This window comes from Fundulus heteroclitus, chromosome 12, assembly GCF_011125445.2.
Source record: "Fundulus heteroclitus isolate FHET01 chromosome 12, MU-UCD_Fhet_4.1, whole genome shotgun sequence".
NCBI classification, from domain to species: Eukaryota; Metazoa; Chordata; class Actinopteri; order Cyprinodontiformes; family Fundulidae; genus Fundulus; species Fundulus heteroclitus.
In genome coordinates, this window is record NC_046372.1 from 2,368,149 (window position 1) to 2,390,029 (window position 21,881).

General features: G+C 38.6%; 1 protein-coding gene across 1 annotated transcript; it reads left to right on the forward strand.

Annotated features, from left to right (window-relative positions):
- Positions 1–17,153: 17,153 nt before the first annotated feature.
- LOC105927012 (chemokine-like receptor 1) lies at positions 17,154–19,120 on the forward strand. Its single transcript, XM_012863594.3, has 2 exons — positions 17,154–17,401; positions 17,536–19,120. The coding sequence occupies exon 2, from the start codon at positions 17,541–17,543 to the stop codon at positions 18,615–18,617; it is 1,077 nt and encodes a 358-aa protein (XP_012719048.2). The 5' UTR covers positions 17,154–17,401; positions 17,536–17,540; the 3' UTR covers positions 18,618–19,120.
- Positions 19,121–21,881: the final 2,761 nt, after the last annotated feature.

The window sequence follows — 21,881 nt, forward strand, 5'->3', positions numbered from 1 at the left end:
GGGACTATTTTTTATGTGGGATTTTATTCCATTTATATGTCGATGACTGTCAAATAAATCAATTTCTCCCTCAAGCAGCCTGATGCCCACTCTATTCAGCCCCTTCTTGAGCATCTTAGTGACATCAAATCATAGACTGCCCTTCATTTCTATCTTGTATTTTATTAATGTAAATCAGAAATGATTTTATTCTGTCCCAAATACTCCAAAAGTGTGCTAATCTCTTCACTCTTACCCCTCATTTGAAGTCTGTCGTCTCCAATTCAGCTGTTAAAACAGATGCTGCCCTTTGGTTTGATAACCGCGTTAACTCTGTGGTACAATCATAACTTTTTTTTTTTTACCTTAGATGCCTTTCTAAGATTAAATCTCTACTTTATAGGTGTAACTTGGAATCAATAATTTACGATTTTATAACCTCATGGATTACTGTAACGTTCTTGTAACAGGAATTAGCAAGGGCACTTTGTCACGTCTTGAACTAGTCACAAAATGTGGTAGCATGATTTTAAACAGGTACAAAGAAAAAAGAGCACTTCACTTTAGTGTTATCTCCTTTGCAATGGCTGCCCATTTATTTCAGAATTACTTTTGAAGTTGTTCTGTTTATTTTTAAGTCTCTTAATCACCTTTTGCCAGGATATTATTTCAAAATCTCACATAAAAAATACACTTTTTATTTTTAAGTGAGATTTACACTCTTTGACTTTTAACACATTGTGAGTCTGACATTGAATGTAACTTTTAGTCAGATTTTATGTTTCTGATTTAATGTTTGTTGGGTTTTTAAATTGTTTCTTATGCTTTACTTGTTGTGCAGCACCAAAGTCAACAATGTATTTGTTTTTAAAGAGATATATAAATAAATACGGTATGATGTATTTATTTTATGTAATATTTGATCAACATGTAACTTAAGTTGATCCTTGCTACATCTTCAACGTCAAATAGTTAAATATATTTTCAAAACAAGCCTTTTAAAACATTTCCAGTTTTAATTTTAGATGTTTTAGAGTATCTTATTCTTCTTGTGTCTAGTTGAAGAAGTAAATTTATATTGAGCTTGGTTTGGGACTGTAATATGTGATTTCCATATATTATATATATTAATATATATATAATATATATATATATATATATATATATATAAATACATACATGGATCTATTTGGAATTGTTGAATTTTTTCAGTAATTATTATTTATTAATTTATTAATTTATTAACTAAATGTAAAAGTACCGGTCAAGCAATCAAATACAATAGTTGCATTTTTTTAATACATTTATTTAAATTGTATTATTATTTCATAGTCTTCAGTTGCAGCACAATAATTTTATTTTATCCATCAAACCTACCCATCAAAGACACTAGGTGGGGTTAACACTGCTATAAACGGGCTTATTGGTCTACATGATGCAGGTTAACCAAACATGTTAGAGTTCATTTGATGAGCCTTAGTAACAGTTTATCTAATTTCATGGTGGGCTCATTAAGTATTAGGTAAATAATTACTGAGGTAATTAAACATGAGTTTAACACATAAGTAACTCAATTTAATGAATAATGTGTATGACAAATTGTTGACACATCTATAGATTGATTTTACAACTATTTAATGTCTTCATAACAGTTATTTGTCATTGTCCATTCCTTATTTATCCTCCTTATTGGCCTGATAAATGTGGTCGGTTAAAACGCCACAGAGGCTCTGTCTTGGCCCATTTTTTCAACCGTCCAGCTGAACCACCGCTTTGGTTCAGCGGCAAGACAAAAGTAGCAGAATGAGCCGCTGATGTTGCACATGAAATGGGATGAGATGCTGCGGATAAATCTGTCCCCATCTGGCGTAAACCTACATGAGCTACAGGCCACCTCAGCTGTAGATGCAGTGAAACCGCACGGATTCCACAGCTAAATCCATTTTTCTGAACGCTTCATGTCACTTTGGGATCTTTATCAGAAGGGAAAAGTCTCATGAATTAGTTGCCTTCTGTTATCTTTAATATTTAAGCTAGGCTAGGTGTGCTTTTACCCCCTACTTCCTCTCTGTTAAATGAAAGCATGGTAAATGAGCCTCTCTCATTAATGCCGGGGTGTTTAACGTGTTGAGCCTTGGAATGGGAGGGTGTGCGCAGGATCGTTTTTGCTCCAGCTGACAGGTTAACTTAAAGCACCCTCCGGAGATGACCTGCCAGAGGCTATTAAAATAACACTCTCTCTATTCCTGTTTGATGGAACTGTGCTCCAAGAGGTGGAAAATCCATCTGCTCACCTGAAAAAAGGTGACCTGTCAGGGCAAAAAAAAAAAAAAAAATCCTCCTGGCACAGGCACCAAGCATCCTTCCCTATTGGCTCACACTTCCCCCATCCAGCCATCTGCAAGCTTGGCTTTCTGTGTGAGACGAGACTTTGTTCTGGTTGACAGAGCCGGGTGTCAGAGACCGAGAATCTCGTTAGACAGTCAGAGCGGGAGCGATGGTGGCTCTCTTTACACTCTCTGAGTACGAATGCTCGAGCAGGCAGGGTTTTTTTTTGCTGCCGGTGGAGGGGGTTGGGGGACGGAGAGTCACAGTCAGAGCTGCAGCTCCCCTCAGCTGTCAGCATTTAAAATGCCCATCTCACCAGAGGGAGTCTGCTCCAAAATGCAGCAACCACATTTTCATTGGCAGAATGACAAGATCTGCTACAAGGCAGTTTGAGTGAGGTCAGGATGGCTTTTCCGCCCTCAGGTAACAAGCACTGAAGACAGGAGGCGGTCTGTGGCTGCCCTCGCCCTAAGCAGGAGCTTCTCTGGGAATCAATATATCACTGTCGAACAGGTAATTACCACAGCTCTGCCCCCCCAAAGCCCCCACCCCCTGTCCAGGGTCCTCCAGCTGGTCACACAGGAACGCTGAAAATAAATTACAGTTTTTTAATGTTTATGTTTCAATGTTAGTTATTTAAAGCAGGAGTGCTGTTAGTACTGCTGCCTTAAAAATAGTTTTCCACAGTGTCCCCCACCAGCCCAGACTTATCAGCACTGCTGTTAAAGACGTGTAAAAAGCCTTTAAATAAAGTTGACTTCCATTGCAGTAGCAAGTGGCGCAAATATTGGCAACCATAACCACCGCTTTAGAGTTATTGCAGCTGAACAAATGTTTCTATTTTACTCTTAGTGATTTTACTCTTTACTCCTTTGGCCTCTGCGCAGCGTCATGTTTACATGTACATCTCAATAAATCAGAATATGCTCTCCGACGTGGTTTGTCTGTCTCTATCTATAACTGAAATAAAGCAAAAAAGGAAAATGTACTAAAATAAGAGACATGAAAATATCAAAGACAATTGGTGACGTTCTAAAATCAGTCAATCATCCAACTTTAAAGGAAGAAAAAAAATCACTTATTAATTTATATGTTTTAAAAGGCTTTGCTTTTTTTAATTATTGGTTGCCTTCTCCATATAAAATGCAATTCAGCATTTCCTGGAACTAAAAGCAAAACTGAAATGAAACTTTTTTCTGCTTTCTAAATAGGTGAACTCCAAGGGGTTGACAAATTTTCAATTTTTCTTTTTACATAACAGTAAATACTGTTTCCTCAAACTCAAACATGCATGTCTCAAACATGCATTCACTTAACACACCTAATCCTGTGTATATTTCCCAGACTGCTACATATAACCTTCAGATTAGTTCATTTATAAATGATTAAACTTACAGTGTGGCGTAGTTCTTAGTTTTTTACTCCTTTTGTTCCCTGTTTTTTGTCTTTAACTGACTAAATGAAATATCCAACGCACTCTGTGTGAAAATGAAGCAGTATTAAGACCAGAGGCAAAGTGGGTAATTCATTTTACTGAGTGTTTGTATGGATTAATATATCAACAGTGAGTAGAGTGGATGCTTTTTGCTCCCTACACATCGCCTGAAGAGATGCACATGATTTATTCAGTTCATGCTCCGTTCTCTCCGTGCTTTTTCCCGTTTTCACAAAGGATTTCCTTTTGCAGAGATGATTGGGAGAGACTGACATGTTTTGAAGCAGGTTTTTGGTCTCGCCAGCTGTCCTGATGGGCTAAATGTTGTCATATTATAGCACAAACCCCGGCATGACAGATGCTGTCCTTCAGGCCCTGACAGAGAGTCAAGCCCCGCTGGCAGGTCAGCAGCTCCGGCGCCTCGGCCGGGTCTAACAGGTGAGCTGTGAGAAAATGATCTGCTGGAAAGACAGCAGACTGAAATAATTGGATCTCCACATAGGGGAAAGCCATTACCAAGGACCTCCTCTCGGGCACTTCCTGCTGTTTTCACTTATTATCTCAGTCTCAGAGTGGCCTGTGCTCTTCGAAGGGATCTGTACGTTAGCCGGCAGTCATGTCAAATGAATGCAGTAATGATTCAGGAGTGATTCATTATTCCCCCGACCCGGGAAGAAATCAGTGGCTGTTGACTTTGTTTGCTTGCTTTGCTAATGTACAAACTGGTACACAATCAAATTACAGTGCCTTACTGCAGGAATAAAAATAACACAAATCTTCTAGATGACAATGTTTCCTCACGATTTCCATCTGAGGAGGTTTGTCTTCAGCTGTTTTTACTAATGCAACCTGAGGTTTGTTATTTTTGGAAAATGAAACATCCTTGTGCAACAACCAGCTCTCTCAGCTTTGGCTCGGCTTGCTTTGTGAAGGAAAGCTTGTCTTTGTCAACTTTGTCACATCAAATCTTGTGATGTGACAAATCTAAGCTTTCATTATGAATTATGTCATTGCATTCTTGACACTGAGTTCTTTTTTTATAATTTTTAATATAAAGTTCTCAAAGCAACTTTATATTGAAGAATTTAAAAATGTGGAAGGGGATCCTTTGCTTTTCTTTTTGCAGAGACCGACTCTCTGGATGCAAACTGATATAATTAAACCTGGAGAGACTCCCACAGACAGAAGAGGCAATTAGAGAGATTTAATAACATAAATCAGAAAGGTTCATTGGCACTCTGACCCCGGCAACAGACGTGAATGCTGCCAATGTCTGTGAACTTGGTGATCATTTTAGGATTAGGATTAGTGAAGTCTCCCCCTCCCCGGGGTCCGGACGCTGGAGGCCAGAGGAGAGAAGGAGCCAAGTGGAGCATGAGGGCACGAAGGAGGAGATGGGATGGAGCTGACGAGCAGGAGAATCCATGGTCAGAGAGCTTTATAAGTCAGCAGGATGGTCGGCTGAAGTAGGATGAATACTTGACACAGGGCACGGCACATGACGAGACAATCAGCGGATGCAGGTGCTGCTGGGTGAGTCTTCCAGTTTGAATTTACGTCTAAACTTCATGTCTGGATTTAGGTTTTGAGCTGACATTACTGTATGTGTGCTGAATACATACAGTAATTTACGTGTTCCCAATTTTTTTTTCCTTGCAATAAAAACTGAGATTTTTTTGAGCTATGAATAACTAAACCTTGTTTTAGCTTTAAGGCTAAAAATCTGAATGAGCGAGGCCTAGAAGTAGCCCTGCAGTAATTATAAAGTGATAGCTTCCTGTAATTGTAGTCACCCCTGTACTTCCTTTTGATTAAGAGTCAACATTAAACAACTTCCCTTCTGGGATGTTTGTGGTTTCCTTATGTGAACTTGACCTTTTCCCGCACCTGGTTCCATGTTAAAAGTGAATTCAAAACATTAACCTCGTTCTTCTTCAACAAAGTGTTGACGGAAATGATCCAGGGCTTTCAAAACTTCCAGGAAATTAAATCTTTAAAATTGTGCCGAATATTTGTGTTGAACATCACTGAATCAGTAGCACAAGCGCAAGCACATTGCATGGAGAGCATCTTGAATAGCAATTTCCAATTTATGCTGACATTTCTCATTACTACTCAGGTCTAGAGTTTCCTGATAAAGGAATATGATTCAATTTAAACCAATCATTGCTTGCTCTGACTCTATGGTCTTGGTTCTGCTGGGAGGTAAACCTCCACCCCACTCTTAAATATTTGTTTACTTTTCACATGTTTTCTTCCATCCCATCAGTGCTCTGTGAGACGTTCCAAGCTCGGGGCGTCTTTTTAGAACCTAACCCTGTTTCAAACGTCCCCGCAACTTAATCTGCTATGGTGTGTTTCTTCATGATGCTGTTTGTTTACTAATGTGATCTCCAACAAACCTCTGAGGCCTTCGGATAACAGCTGTCTTCTTACTGAGTTTGACTACACAACAGTGAACTCTGTGTAATAATCAGGGGTTTTCTGAAGGCATCTGTGCTGGATTTTGTTTAGGGATATCAGAGTAAATGAGCTGAAAATACATGGCACACATTCTAAGGTTCTTTAGGTTTTATTTGTATCTGCAAAAAAACAGAGAAGTAAGTAGGTCAAATTGTATTGCTTTAGCACATTTCACAAATATATACGTCACAAAGTGGTTCATGTGAGCAAAGCAATTAAAACACCAAACACATTAAACAAAGGCCCATGTGAATAAAAAATGTCTTTAGTTGTTTCTAAAAAAGGGTCCATGGCATCTGTGCAGCGCAGGAATGGAGGGAGAGCGTTCCAGAGCCGAGGAGCAACCGCCTGAAAAGCTCGGTCTTCACAGGTTCTAAAACGGGTTTGTGTTCCCACCAACAACATTTGACTTGAAGACCTCAGAGTCCGGAGATAGAGGATCCAAAGGGTCCAGAATGTATCAAGGGGGCGTGGCCATGGAGTTCCTCAAAGGTTTAACCTAAAAATCTTTTAAAGGTATACTATGCAACCGGGGTTGATTTTCCAGCGAGGCTCCCCCCAGAGAGCGAAAGTAAAAGTGCACTGTCGTAAAGATGCTCAGCTGTTCTGGTTTCTCCGTCAAGCCAGGCGCGGTTGTTTTGAGCTTAGCAGACAGGCGAACGCAACGAAAAGTCAAAAAAAACGGCAATATAAACAATGACTAACACAGTGAAAGTATGAACATCAGGGTTTTCCCGCAGCGCTATCTCGCCAAACTCACGCTACCGCCTCACCAACATTAAAAAATATATAAATAAATAAAAAATACCTTGCGGTTCTTTGTTGTTGCTTTTGCGCGTGCATATAGTGAATAGCAGGGCAAAAACACATGGAGTTCTCGCCGTAAAGCAAGACCGACTCTCGCGGTCTTGCACGAGACTTCCGAGCCTGTGGGCGGGCCGAGAGCTCTTGCAATTGCAAGTGCGGTATTTCCCCCACAGACCACCAGGGCGGCCGAGAAAACCTGTGTTCAACCTGAAATGACTCATTTAATCATCCAAAACGGTATGGAACACATTAATTAACTGAAAAATGTTGCATAGTATGCCTTTAAATGAAACTTCGAGAGCACAGGAAGCCAGTGCAGGGAATCCCTGAACAGAAGTCTTGTGTGCCCTTCTGTTGTCAACAGCCTCGCTGCAGCATTTCTACACAGACTGAACGTGAGCCAAGGAGGTTTTATTCAAACAAATAAAAAGACTATTTCAGTAGTCTAAACGGGAGGACATAAAAGCATGAACAGCCATCTCAAGTTCAGTCTGTGACACAAAGCATCTTAACTTGAGCTTTGCCTTTGTAAACCAGATTATGGTATGTAACTCTTTTTCTAAAGCATTCTGAAATCTTCATGAGAATTTTGCAAATCTGTAATTAAATGTGACGTCCAAAACCAAATTCAGTTTGTATCTTGCCTATTTACTATAATTTACACGCATGAATTCTGCTTTATTTCCGCAGATTTACAAAATATCAAAAGATAAATTTTCTTTCAAGCATAATGTCGATGAGAAGAAAATTGGACACTCAAAAATGTTTATTATTATTTTAATATGTTTAAAAAATTTGGTATGCCACATTTTCAGTTCATACACACTGAATTATTTGTCTGTACACATTAATAATAAAAATAACCACCGTCTATTCACGATCACTTCTGGGAAAGCCTAATATTTCATTGTTGACTTCTAAACAGTTTTATTCTGCAGCTCTGTTCATGAACTCTGTACATTTTTCTTTTTTAACCATTACCTAAAAATGCTGAACATGTTTCACACAAAAACCTTGATATTGCAGTTTTATTACACACAAAGACACACAGAAATGAGTATAAAAATATCACACAAATATTTTTCCCAAGAGCTTCCTCACATGGCATTTGAATGATATTTTTATATTACAAGCAGGTGCCTTTGTGCCTCAGAAGCATCTGGCAACATCGGATAAATCACCATGGGCCCATATGGTAATAATGCAGGCATCCCATCTGGAGGCTGATTTCACTGTATTAAACAAAAACAAATCGCCAGAAGCACTTTCTGTCCTTTCTCTGCAGCTTCACATTCACAAGTTCTGCCTGTCAGAAGATGGACGGCACAGCTTCCTTATCTGTACGCTTGAAAGGAGTGACAAACCAGATCACAGCTGCTAACTAAACAAAGTTTCTATCTTTTTTGACATTTTTCTAAGAACAACGGTGATGATCTATCTATCTGTCTGTCTGTCTGTCTGTCACTTTAAAGGATGCACTGCCTTTCAGCAACATGTGGTATGTTTGATTGCGCTCTAGGAAATGAAATGCTCCTTAGGATAATTATACAGTGAAGCTCACTGGATACATAAACACTATAAGTGCGCAAGCGCAGCAAAAAGAAACAGTCTAAGATTCTTTAAAAGGAGAATGAACACTAAACATTTTGTTTAAGTACATCTCTTCAAATAGATGCTTTATAGAACAAATGAAATAATTCTTTGAAGATTAAAAAAAACAAGCTTTACATCTGCATCAGAGTATTGTGTATGTGCGTGTCACAAAGGTAAATAATGATTTAAAGCAAAACTTTCTGTCATAGTCTGCAGGTTTATCTTCGTTTAAAGTCAGAGGCACATCCAAACTGTCGTCTTATCTCCAAAGTTAGTATAAAAGCCCATTGATCTAAAAGATGTAGCATATAACTATGCTGGTCCATCTGGGCATATTACAGTTGCCAAGTAGGCAGCTTTAATCTTCTGAGAGCAGGGCTGAATGTACGTGTCCTGTCAAATCACAAAGACACGCACAACCTGAACCTCTTTTGATCTCAGCCCAATTTTCTCCAAGTGCTCTCTGTCATTTCCACTTTCGTGGCTGGCGTAAATATTTAATGTGTGAATCAGTAAAGTACTTCTAGATGAGCTTGGAGTTTCCACACAGTTCCACACCTTTCATTTAGCTGAAGAAAGCTGGCCAGACTGGATGGGGAGCTAAATGTAGGGCGACCTTGGAGGAAAAGCTGTTGGAGACCAGACTAGAGAGCGGGTTCACCTTCCATCAAAACAACATCACCAAATAAACTCTACAGCAACAATGTAAAGGTCGCATTGGCATGCGGCACAAGGAAATTGGCACTGAAGGCCACAACCTTTGGACTACAAGACAACTGCTCTTTCCAGCGCACCACAGTCGCATAAAAAGTAAGGGTAAAATGTTTGATTTCTGGATTTCTTGCAGCAGCAATTGCACCAAAAGATAGACATACGAGGTTTGGGCTCAAGTCATCATTGCTTTGTATTGGTCTATCATAAGAAAAGCACAAAAACCCCACATTGTAGTGGACTGTTGTGATAATCACAATATGTGAAAGAGTTCAAGAGGTTTGAAAACTTCTGTAGGAAATTGTATGATCTGCATAAAGTTTTCATTTACGATCACACCAGATAGGGCACCTTCATAATTTTTCCTGTGTCCTTTGCCCACACCTGAGATACAGGATTTTAGTTTAATTTTAACCAAATAAAAAAAAAAAAAGCAGTTTGCAGCTGGTGGGATCACAGACAGAGAGATTTGTTTATTGATTCTGTCCACACCTATGCCTGTCGTTTTCTCTTTGTGCTCCACCTTATTGTTGTGGGAGGCCAGTTTATAAATGTATTATAAATGTATTTAGAGATGCAGAACAGCACCACCCTATCGCTTTAAGAGCTTGGAACGTCTCCATCACTAGCTTTGAATTAAGAAAGATCTTTTGAAGAGTGAAACTGAAGTCCAGTTGTTTTGTTTTGAACCTTTTTGGAATAATGTATATATATATATATATATATATATATATATATATATATATATATATATATATATAGATGATATGATAGTTATGTGTTAAAAATACTTTTGTATTTCTTTGTGAAACTGGTACTGAAGTATAACTTTACAACATGCTCAACATTTCTCATTTTATCACAGCAGGAAGGTTGCACATTTTTGTGAGAGTTCTTCTAAAAATACTACTTTATTCATAATTTTATAAGTGTATTTTCAAAATATTATCACTTTGTTGTTTGTAAACCCCTCTTGCCAAGAGAGGGTTACCAGTCTGTGGTACTGCTGCAAGTTTGGGAACCCCTTGTGATAGTTTTAGTTATTTGTCTTAGTTTTAGTCTTAGTTTGGATTTCTATCTTAGGTTTGGTCTTTGTGGTTATGTTTTGGGTTGGTTTAGTTTAGTTTCTGTCCCCTTCCACTTATTTTCTGTCAGCTTGTTTCCTCCTTTAGCCACTTCCCTTCCCCTGATGACCTCCACCTGTTCTGGAAAATTAGCTCACGCTGCTCCCCTTTGTTCTCCTGCCTATTTAAGGCTGCCTCCTCTGCCACTTCCCTGCCAGAACGTCTATATCCTCACGGTGTGAACTTCCAGCTATTTGTTGTCCTGTCTGTGCTTCTGACCTGTGTTCTGCTTCCCGGTACTGAGCCTGTCCGACCCCCGGCAGGATTCTGTTTGCCTGCCTGGTATTTGGACCTGATCTGTTGCTGGACTTCTGCTTTGTTCTGACCTGGATTGTCTGCCCGTAAGTTGCCGAGCCTGCTGACCCTTTGTCTGTGTCTGAATTGCCAGTTTTCTCGGATCTGGTGTGGACCGATGTCTCTTTGTCCCCGGTCTGGACTGCTACTCGAGCTTTGCTCCCCTCCTGTATTATTTCCCCTGCTCAGTGTCTGCTCCCTGCAGCTCACCATTGGCAATTTCCCCTTTGGACTTTCCCAAAGACTGTTTTTGTTTGTCTTCACCTCAACCCTCACTCGTTCCTTTAATAAACTTCCTGAACGTTTCTCCTGTGTCTGGCTGAATATCGGGTTCAGTTTCATAATCATCACACCCCTGCATTATACCAAACGTCTTGACTTGTGAGGCATAAAGCCCATTTAAGTCAACTGGTCAGAATGACGCTTACCGACAAAAACGGCGTTTCCAATAATAAAAAGCAGAAGGGCTGTAACAAATTGCAGCATAAATTCTCAGGTTTCTTGCTACGCATTTGTTGAGCCAATCATATTAACATGTACTTAGCACTTATTTCTTATAATATAAAATTCAAAAACACCACTCCCTTTAATTTGCACTGCAGCTTTGGATCTTTGGGGAGTAGTTTTATGGAGCTGGCTGGTGCATCTCAGCCACACTTTAATCTCTTTAATGGATTTCAAGTGGGTGGCACGAAAGTGGCATTAATGCTCAGCTTACCTTAAAATGCTATTCAGATCAGACAGGGGCAGGAATGTACAGATGACTGAGTGGGTGTACAACGTTTAATATCAGCAAAACATAATCAATTTTAAAAACAGAAGTTTAAAATGACCGCTTTATTTATTAATGGGGGAAAAAAAACCTGTGCGCAAAAAGTATTTGCACCCATTGTTAATGAATTACCCCAGATCAACCACTTTTTTTTTTTTAAAAGCTGAGTTCACATTCACAAATCACACTCAGGCCTGATTACTGCCTGAGCGGTTCAATAAAGATAGTACCTTTAAATAGAACCTGTCTGACAACATGCATCTAGAGGAGATCAAAAGGCAACCAAGCATCTGATCCTGAGAAATCAAGAACAAGTAAGAATCAAAGTTATTGATCTGTGTCAGTCAGGAAAGGGTTAGAAAGTTGTTTCTAATTTATCGGGACTCCAGTGAACCACAGTGAGGACATTTTTCTCAAAAGGCCTCACTTCTCAGAAAGCAATAAGTAGACTGGGCAAAACCGGCTTCCATGTATGAAAGAGATCAAATGTCAAAGCCACAGCTGAACAAAACAAAAAGGGGTGAAAAAACGGAAATCTTGTGTCAAATTTGCCAAAAAGGGAAAACTCCTTATGAGGGGATTGTTGCTTTGTGAACTGATAACAGAGAAAATGTTCCTGATGTACAACACACCAGCAGGATTTCAGATAAAGAGCTTCATACCAGCAGTGAAAATGGTGGTGCTGGTGTGAGGATCCCAGTCCATCACACCAACATCAGGACCTTTAAGGACCTAAACAACTTGCTGTAGTTGAAGGAACCATACATTTGGTTCTCTTGCAGAGAATCCAGACGGAGAATATCTGGCCAGCGCCTTGTAACATTAAATGCTTGTTCAAATGTTTGGAGGCAAGATTATCTAAAGTAATATCGTTAATAGTTCCCTTAGCTGTAGCAGAAAGATGGCATGTCACCAGAAGCTTTTTGAAAAGCATCATAAATGGTCATCATCAAACATGGTACATTCCTCTGCCTTCCAGATCTAGTATCGTTTGAAAATTATGCCAGTGGATTCATGATCAGCTCATCTGTCTAATCAGCTGATGGGGCGGATTTATACAAACACAAGACTGAACCAACGTTACACCACATACATGTACGTCTCAAATTTTTTTTTTAGTATTGCATAAAAGTACAATATTTTTTGCTAGTCATTTATTTTATAGAGATTCATTACACATGTGATGAATCTCTTGTACCTGAAGATTATGGCTTATATGTTAAGAAAACTCAAAATTCAATGTCTCAGAAAATTAGAATATCACATTAGCCCAATCAGAAAAGGACGTTTTAATGATTAATGGTGGGCTTTGTCCATTTCTATGCAATCAATACTTGGTTGGTCCTCCTCTTGCATTGATAATTGCATCAATGCGCCGTGGCATAGAGGCCATCAGTCTGTGGTTCTGCGCTGCTGTAATGAACGTCCTGATTGCTTTGATAGCTGCCTGCAGGTCATCCACCTTGTTGAGTCTGGTGTCTCTCACCTTCCTCTTGACAGACAACAGCCCATAGATTTTACAAGAGGTTCAAGGTCAGAGGAGTTAGCTGGCCAATCAAGAACAGGAACACCATGGTCATTGAACCATCTTTTGGTACCTTTGGTAGTGTGGGCAGGTGCCAAGTCCTGCTGTAAAATAAAACCAGCATCTCCATGCAGCTTGTCTACAGAGGGAAGCATGAAGTGCTCTAGAACTTCCTGGTAGATGGCTTTGTTTACTGTGGACTTCAGAAAACCCAGTGGACCAACGCAAGCAGATGATATGGCACCCCAAACCATCGCTGACTGTGGAAACTTCACACTGGACTTCTGGCAATGTGGATTATGTGCCTCTCCACTCAGGGACCTTCACTTCCATATATTCTATTTTTAATAGATGTACCTGTAAAAGGCAGATGTTGGAAATGTTATAATGATCTGACGGGTAATATCCACTAACACAGCATTGCTTTGCAGTGATATGAGAAATTGTAGTTTGAGTTGTTTTTAAACTACTGAAGTTTGCTAAAGCAGTGTATCTCTGACCAGCTGTCAGCCTCCCACCACTCACATGATTTATTTTAGTCCCAACAAGCTCATGGTGATATGAAATATGTGTACTATAGTGAGAGAACTATTACTGGCAATTATTTCAAAGAACTTCATTTCAAAAACATTGGAGCTAAAGCCCTTTAAGCTCAAGAGCACTTAGGTTGTGCAGATAGACAATCACCCGAATCACAACAGCAAGTCCACTCTGAATGGCTTGTGAAATAAAGCAAAATGAAGGATGAATAGTGGACTGGTCAAAGTCTGGACTTAAATCTGATTGAGATATCGTGCTTGACCATGTTTGGAAACCTGCTGATGTGACTGAAATAAAATGATTCTGCAAAGAAGAGAGGGCCAAAATCCCCCACACAGGGGCCCAAAACACTTGTTGACTTTTGCAATGGTGGCACAACCTTATTAAGCTTCAGGGGGCAATTATCTGCTTAGACTGGGCCAGGTTAGTTTAAATAGTTGTAATCTGCAATGGGGGACATATTTTTTCACAGATTTCTCATAGATTAAAAATGAACTAGTGCAATTCCACAGAAACACCCAATTTAAAACCCTATTATGTCAGAGGATGGTTTGAGAAGCTTTCATTTCCCCAAAATGTTAAGAGTTAAAGTTCATCTGCTGACTTTGGCTGAAACTCAGCAGGTTGACAAACCCACGAAAAAAAACTTTCTGAACAGAGTAGCATTGCATAAAGTATGTACGGTAGTTACCTTCGTAAGGAATTGGCTCATGTAAGAAAATTCACAAATAATGTAACTGCTTCATTTTTACCTAAGTCTCTAGTCTTAGGTCTCCATTGCATTTTGAGGTGTGTGCTGTGGTTTTACTGCTGGAAAGGCAACGCAAGCTTTGTTGCCACACTGACCAAGCATTTCCTGTTAAAAGCTTGAGCCCTGCAGAGTATGCTCAGCATTAGGCTCCTTTTAAAACATCGGCTTAAATAACACAGCGTTCAAAGAGAGGTTCAATGAAAAGATGTACAAAGAGAAACTTTATCTACAAAATGTGTGCTTTGATGAATTTTTTTAATTCAGTATTTTTTGTGGGTCAAACCAAAATGAGATGGCTCATTTTGGCAATGAGTAAGAAGTAGATTAAGTTGATTTTATGGGAAATTAAGACATAGGCAAAGAATGGAGACTGACTAGATTGTTCAATTCAGGTTATTTTACGATCATGTTCCCCTTTTTAAATTCCTAGACCACATCCGCTTCTAATCTAAGTGCGTCTTGCCTCAGGTATGTGTAATCTTAACACCGCTGTCACTGTTGGTTTGTCACATTTCATCCACAACAGATCAATTTTTAGTAATTTAGAGACATCCTCTCTCAACTGAGAGTACTGACTTAAGATGCTGACTGTGCAAAAAGTATACCACACATCCTTATTTTGATGAAATGAAAACAAAACATTTTAGTTGGAAGTTTGCATGGAAGAATTAAGGACCTTTTCATTTTCAATGATGCCACCCATCTCGCCATGTGACACGGTCAGATAAATACTGCAAACAAACAAGTGACCAATATAAATCCTTACTTTTAACTACGCCAGTAAAGCTGACTTGAATCTAAATGACCCCCTACAAGCGTTTCCTGTAACCTAACACAAGAGTCTAGGTTTCATTAGAGAGCATTTCCCAAAGTAAGTCTACACTTGCTGAGTGTGCATGTGCTTGATTATTAATAACCTTGGCTCTCATTAAGGAAATTTAATCCGCAAGGCACTGGGAAGGTTTTAGAAAGTAATTTTGCTAAAATGCATTTAAATGTAAATCAGATCATTTGGTTTATACAACTTATTATTTCCTAATTTACCACATAGCTGCACGAGTCTTAGGAGAGAAACATTAAGGAACGTGTAACAGATTGTCATTGTAATAATGCGTGACATAATTAGAAGTCTGAATAAATTGGTGAATTGTTATGCTGACGTGTTGTTGATTGGGCTCTTCTGCATTGCTCAACTAAAGAAACTTCCTGCCATTTTTAGCAGAAGTACCTTTGGTTTCAATGGAGCCGTTTTTCCTGCACAATGCCATCAGTGTCTTACAGCTGACAGGAAGCTGGTTTGAATCCCAATTAGGGGCTTTCTGTGTATAGTTTGTGTGTTTTCTCAAAGCATGCATGTTGTCCCCAACATACATGTTGGGGTAGTTAGCATGTATAATTTGCCCGTGGGTAATAGCGTGCGCAAAAAGAATAATCTTGATATTTCTGTGTTAGCCCCCCAGGTTCTGAAGTTTTTCCCTTATTACTGTTCTAAATAAGTAATTTCTGCGGTATTTTGTGTTTTTGTCTTTTTTTTGTGCTTAAAATGAAATTACTGTAGTATTCTACTGTTGCGGGGAAATAAAATCTATATATAATCATACATTTTTGCATTTCATGAAGATGTACACTTGTATAAAGCCAGTTGTCGGAAAATGCAGTGCTGCACAGACATGAGTATCATGACAAATTTCAGATCTATGGTGAGCTGTCAAAACCTCAACAATGACAAAAACATCACAGGGAGAAGACCACGGTCAGCCTGTCATGATCTGAAGGACTTCGGTTTTGTCACTTTGGTTCTGAATTGTTCGTCATTGCGTTTTTTATGGTTTTTAGTTCTGATCTGTTTATTGTTTTATTTCTTCCATGGTTTCTAAATGACAAGAAGGGTCTTGTCATGCGTATTTCCCCTTGTGTTTACCTTGGGTACATTGGAACAGCTTTTTACACGGTGGACTGAATATATACCGAAACATTTACTCAGAAACACTCAGTAACCAGAACTGCAACTCTGAAAGGACTTCAAACAATGCATTAAACCTAAAGTACAGAGCATCAACCGACCTGAATATTATGACACTTTTTTCAGGTGTTTTTCAAGGTACTAGTTTCTCACATGAATAAAAAAAAGTATAGAAAACTTAAAATAGATGTATGTGTAAATTTAAAGCGCAATGGCTTGATGAATGGTCAACACAACTAAGAGATCAAGACTGCATGGTTCTTAGAATCAAAAACAGTTTGTTGTGCTTTAAAAACCTTCTTCCTCATATGTTATTTGTTTCTCTTTTATTGCCCACTGCTTCATCCTCATGGTCAAGAAAATACAGAAAGAAAACAGAGACACAAACCACTGACTGATGCGTCTGCCCTAAGTTTTTAACTTCCCCTGTTGGGTCACAGTCAGCCCACTCTGTCAGTAATAATAGCCGCCCTATCTGCTTCAGTGGTTGATTTTTTTCTCAAGCATTAAGTAGACATCTGCAACAAAAGTCAGGGTTATGCTTTGGTCTTTACCACATCTGGTAGCTGCCTGGAACAAACAAACTTTGAGTTCTCTGAAACATAAATTAACAAGACATTCTCTCTAAGTCATGCATGTATAATAGCTTCATTACTTTTTCTTTTTCTCAGCCACGGTGTATTAGCTGCATCTAAAACAGCACATAAAACAGCATTACCAAAAGCTGATATCGCGGCAATCTTTATGTTTCTGGGATTGTGTTTAGAGAAGAACTTCTCTTTGTCACCTCTAATAAATGTTGCTGAAATTGTTAAATATAATATACATTCTATACAACAATATTAGATCAGCCCCCCAGGAAAAAGAATGAACAAAACAAAACAATATCTCGCAAATATACATAAAATCACTCATAGCTCTAAAGGGGTCCAAGAGCTGAGAAGAATGCAGTACTGAAATTAAAGGGGATGGAAGTGTTGAGAAACCTCCCTGTCAGCTGATTGTGTATGCTGTTAAAACATGTGAAGGAAACAGAGAAGCTCAGTCGTTGCCTCCACTCACACCAATCAAACCACGAAACGAGACAAAGGCAGAGGGTTCGAGACTGAGCAAACGGTATGGTTTCATTTATCACGCTGATGTTACTTGGTCTTCATTTTAAATCACCCAAAGTTAATGTAAGTTTTTGGATATTGATGCCATGTTCATAAAAAAAGCTATCACTGAAATGTTTTTCTTTGTTCTGCTAGGTGAAATGGGGAACTCTGAGGACAATATGGATATTTTTGATGGCGATTTCTATGATTATGAAAATTCTGATTACAACTACACTGAAATAAGCAATTTTACCATAACTGACCAGAAATCTATCCAACACAAATCATCTTGTGTGACAGAAGGCGTGTGCATGTTTGTCACTGTAATCTTCGTGATCATTTTCCTGCTGGGCTTTTTTGGGAACTTGCTGGTCATCTGGATCTCCGGCTTTAAGATGAGGAAGACGGTGAACACCACCTGGTACCTGAGCCTTGCCATCTCTGACTTTCTCTTCTGTGCCTTCCTGCCACTAAACATCACGAACATGGTGATGGAAGAGTGGATCTTCGGTCTCTTCATGTGCAAGATTGCCTCTGGAATAATGATCATCAACATGTTCAGCAGCATCTTCCTCCTCGTGGTTATCAGTGTGGACCGCTGTGTGTCCGTCGTGTTTCCTGTTTGGGCCCAGAACCACCGCTCTGTTCAAAAGGCATCAGCTGTGGTCGTTTTTGCTTGGCTTCTCGCCATCGGGATCAGCATTCCCTCTATGATCTATCGGAATATCCGTGTCGAGAATGAAAACAGGTACATTTGCTATAATAATTACTCATCAGGACCGCACATTCACAAGACTGTAGCTTTAGTCCGCTTTGTAGCCGGCTTTGTGGTTCCTTTCGCCGTGATCATCATCTGTTACTCCATCATCATCCACAAGCTTCAAAACAACAGGATGGCAAAATCCTCCAAACCCTTTAAAGTAATGACCGCGCTCATTGTTGCGTTTTTCGTCTGCTGGCTGCCCTACCACGTCTTTGCCCTACTTGAGCTGGACCACCACAGGTTTCACCACTCTACGTTAACCAACGGAATCCGATTTGGCACGATTCTAGCATCTATAAACAGTTTCCTCAACCCATTGCTGTATGTCTTCATGGGAAATGACTTCAAGCAGAAGTTCAGGAGCTCTGTGTTCTCAAAGATGGAGAATGCAATGGCCGACGATGGCCGCACCACCAGTCGGTACCTGTCCAGGTCCAGCTCCATGGATGGCAGAGCTTCTACACACATTTAGAGGCCTTGAAGGGACCTTAAAACCGATTACTTGGTGGGCTTATATCCAACAAACACAGTTTTTGTATTTACAGGGCTGTATGTTTCCTGAATCACATATAGAAATATAGTCTGTATATAGTTACAGCAAAAATTATAATATTACGTGATACACATATCATTGTTTTAATTGTTAAATAAGGGTTTACTGTACAAGATTTATAAAAATCTATTATATTTTCATACAAATGCAAATAGTGCACTTTGACCAGAGCTAAAAGCTTGTATACTAACCTTCACACAAGCTCTGAATCATCAACTCAACCAAACGTTTGCTATTTGTCGGCTTGGCAAAGATCTTTGTTATTTTTTTCGTTCAACACATTAAAGTGAATAATGAGGTGAAGACTTTCTTGATTGGGTTGATTCGATTGTTCAATTTATTATGTAACAGAACGTTAATGATCAGAACAATATCAAAAAAATAAATAAAATAAAAATAAAGAAATATATATATATATATATATATATATATAAATATATATATATCCAGCAATGGGCGAGAGGCGGGGTACACCCTGGACAGGTCGCCAGTCTATCGTAGCATATATATATATATATATATATATATATATATATATATATATATATATATATATATATATATATATATGATGTTATTCTTCATGGATACAAGCCACAACCAATGCCTTTAAAAACAGATATATCTTATGGATACTACCACTGAAATAAACAACAGACAGAGATTAATGCTGTACAAATATGTTTTTGTCTCTTAAAAATTGTTAGCTACGTTTACCAGAAGTTAGCTTAGTTAGGGTCACTTTCTGCACACTATTTTGACCACCTGTTAATAGAGATTATTTAGAAAGTTATACAATGGTTTTGTATATAGTATGTAATTTGGTGTATATGAGATTGTTCAATAAAAGGCAGAATTTGCCCTTGTGTTTCTGTAAAATCTGTTGTCTTCTTTAATTCATTCATTATTTTTAATTTTAAAGCAAACATATTTGCTAAAACACGATGAATTTATGAATATGAATACTGATTATAAAGTTTCCTGTTGAATGGGGAAAATCTAAAATGAATAGGTTTAAATGTGCTTATGGAAGAATATGTGGTAAAACGTCAATTTCAATCATTATAATAATTTAAGCCATATTGTTGTTGTTGTATTTAACATTATAACAGATTACGAAAAATGTAAACAGTTTCTGTACAGAAAATATTCATCTTGATCTACGTAACAGTGATAAGTGAACATCTTAAAGGGAAGTCGTTTACTCATTAACATATATTCAATAAATGATAATATTGTTGAAAAGTTAATTTATTACAGTAACTCACATTTTATAGATATATTACAAACATACTGATGTTTTCAAGCCTTTATTCCTGTTAGTTTTGATGATTTTCTGCTCACAGATAATGAAAAAATAGACTTAAATATTATTATATCATCGGACAAATAAGAATTACAGTTTTAAAACAGAAATTTAGGTTTAAAACTTGCTTAAAGCATATTTTCTTACTTTTGATCTGACAAATGAGCCTCGTGGCAGCACATATTTTAATTTACTAAACACCACTGTATATGCTAATATGTGTTATTCCTGTAAGACTTAAATTATGTGTAAAAGTTGTTAATGTTCAACAGGAAGAAGCAGCTCTTCAGTTCCTCTTAGCTGTGCAGTTTGTTAGTTTTACCCTGTTACTTAAGTCTCCCACCTTCTTTGAGTCAAAACAATGTGAAAAGCACCACTGATCATTTAGGGGCTGATTTTCATTCAGGACCTGGTTTGTGCATAATCAGCTCTAAAAGTGTGGTTATAAATCCGCAAAAACTCTTTGCATTAAGGTTTACAGCATAATATTGTAGAGTGGTTGATCAAAAATAAGAAGTCTTCTCTGGTGCCTACTTCTTTTTTTTTTCAAGATTCTTCTTCTTTTAATATTCATTTCTGTCTTTTTACAGCACTAGTGGCTGTGTTTTGTTTAAGTAGGCTGACAGGAAACAGGGTTTGAGGTTGGGCTAAAACACGTGGGTCAGCAGCGTTGATAAGGCATCTGTAAATGGGTCATTCTCGCTACCCTTGTGCCATCAAAGTGATTCTTAAATACCTTTTTCTCGGAGCACTTCAGAGTTTAGTTTTTAGAGTCACTCATTTTATTTGTTTCTCTACTCACTTGTACTCCTTCCCTTTTTGGACTTTATTTAGAGGCTGCATAATAGCAGAGAGGGTGATGCCAGTTGTAGACTTGAGGCATACATGAGTCTTAAAGACTCAGACTTCAATAAAAAACTTTCAGTTTAATAAACGATTTCAAGTAAGCAGAGCCCAGTTTTCATCAACTTGCTGTTCATCCGCTTCTTAAATAAGAGGTGTGAACTGTCGTTGGGGGTGGGGGGGGGGGGGGGGGGGGGTAGAAAAGCTTGTAATTAAGATTTAATATTGTAGACAGGTGCAGATTGAGGAGAGAATGTGTCTGCATTGGTTGACTGTTGGAGATTGGTGGTTATGATTAATGGCATCAGTTCATTGTTACTGAGTAACATGTTACTCAGTAACAATGTTAACGATAGTGTGAGCTGCTGGCTGCAAGATGCGTAAACAGACAAAGTTGAGCTAAGAACCGTGGGTTCTTGAACTTGTTGAAACACCAATGGTGCATGTAGACCTTAACAACACAAAAATCATTGTCATTAATTTCATTTGTTACAATATAAGTTAAAACCACTGGTTCTCTATAAATAGAGCTTCCCGTTACTATTAAAGGGGACATGACGTGCTTTTTAAATCCTTCCTTTTCACATTTAAATTATGTTTATGTTGCGGTCTATGTAAAGTGGAATTGCAATGCTTTGGTCTGCATTCCTCGTTGATGCAGCCTATTTTAGCTTAGCTTGAGCTGTGTTGCAAAAACGAATGTGCAAAGTTTCAGCCACCAGATGTGCAAAGTTACCATATATATAGCCTTAAAAATTGACAGAGGCATTTGCAGTCTCTCAAAGTGGAACTGCAGCTCTGCAGACCCGAGAGAAGAAGATAATGGAGATGGTGACTGCTCACAGGGTAGTGAGGAACCCAACACTCTGTACAGCGGATACTCAGAAAATTGAAGGGGTGACAATGGTGAAAGGTGTGGTGAATTTGTACAAGCCAAATAAGGATCGTTGTATGTGGAGAAACACAGGAAGCTGTTCTGTGACTTCATGCCTCTCAGAATACCATTTCTTGTATGCATAAAAGGCCCTTAGATG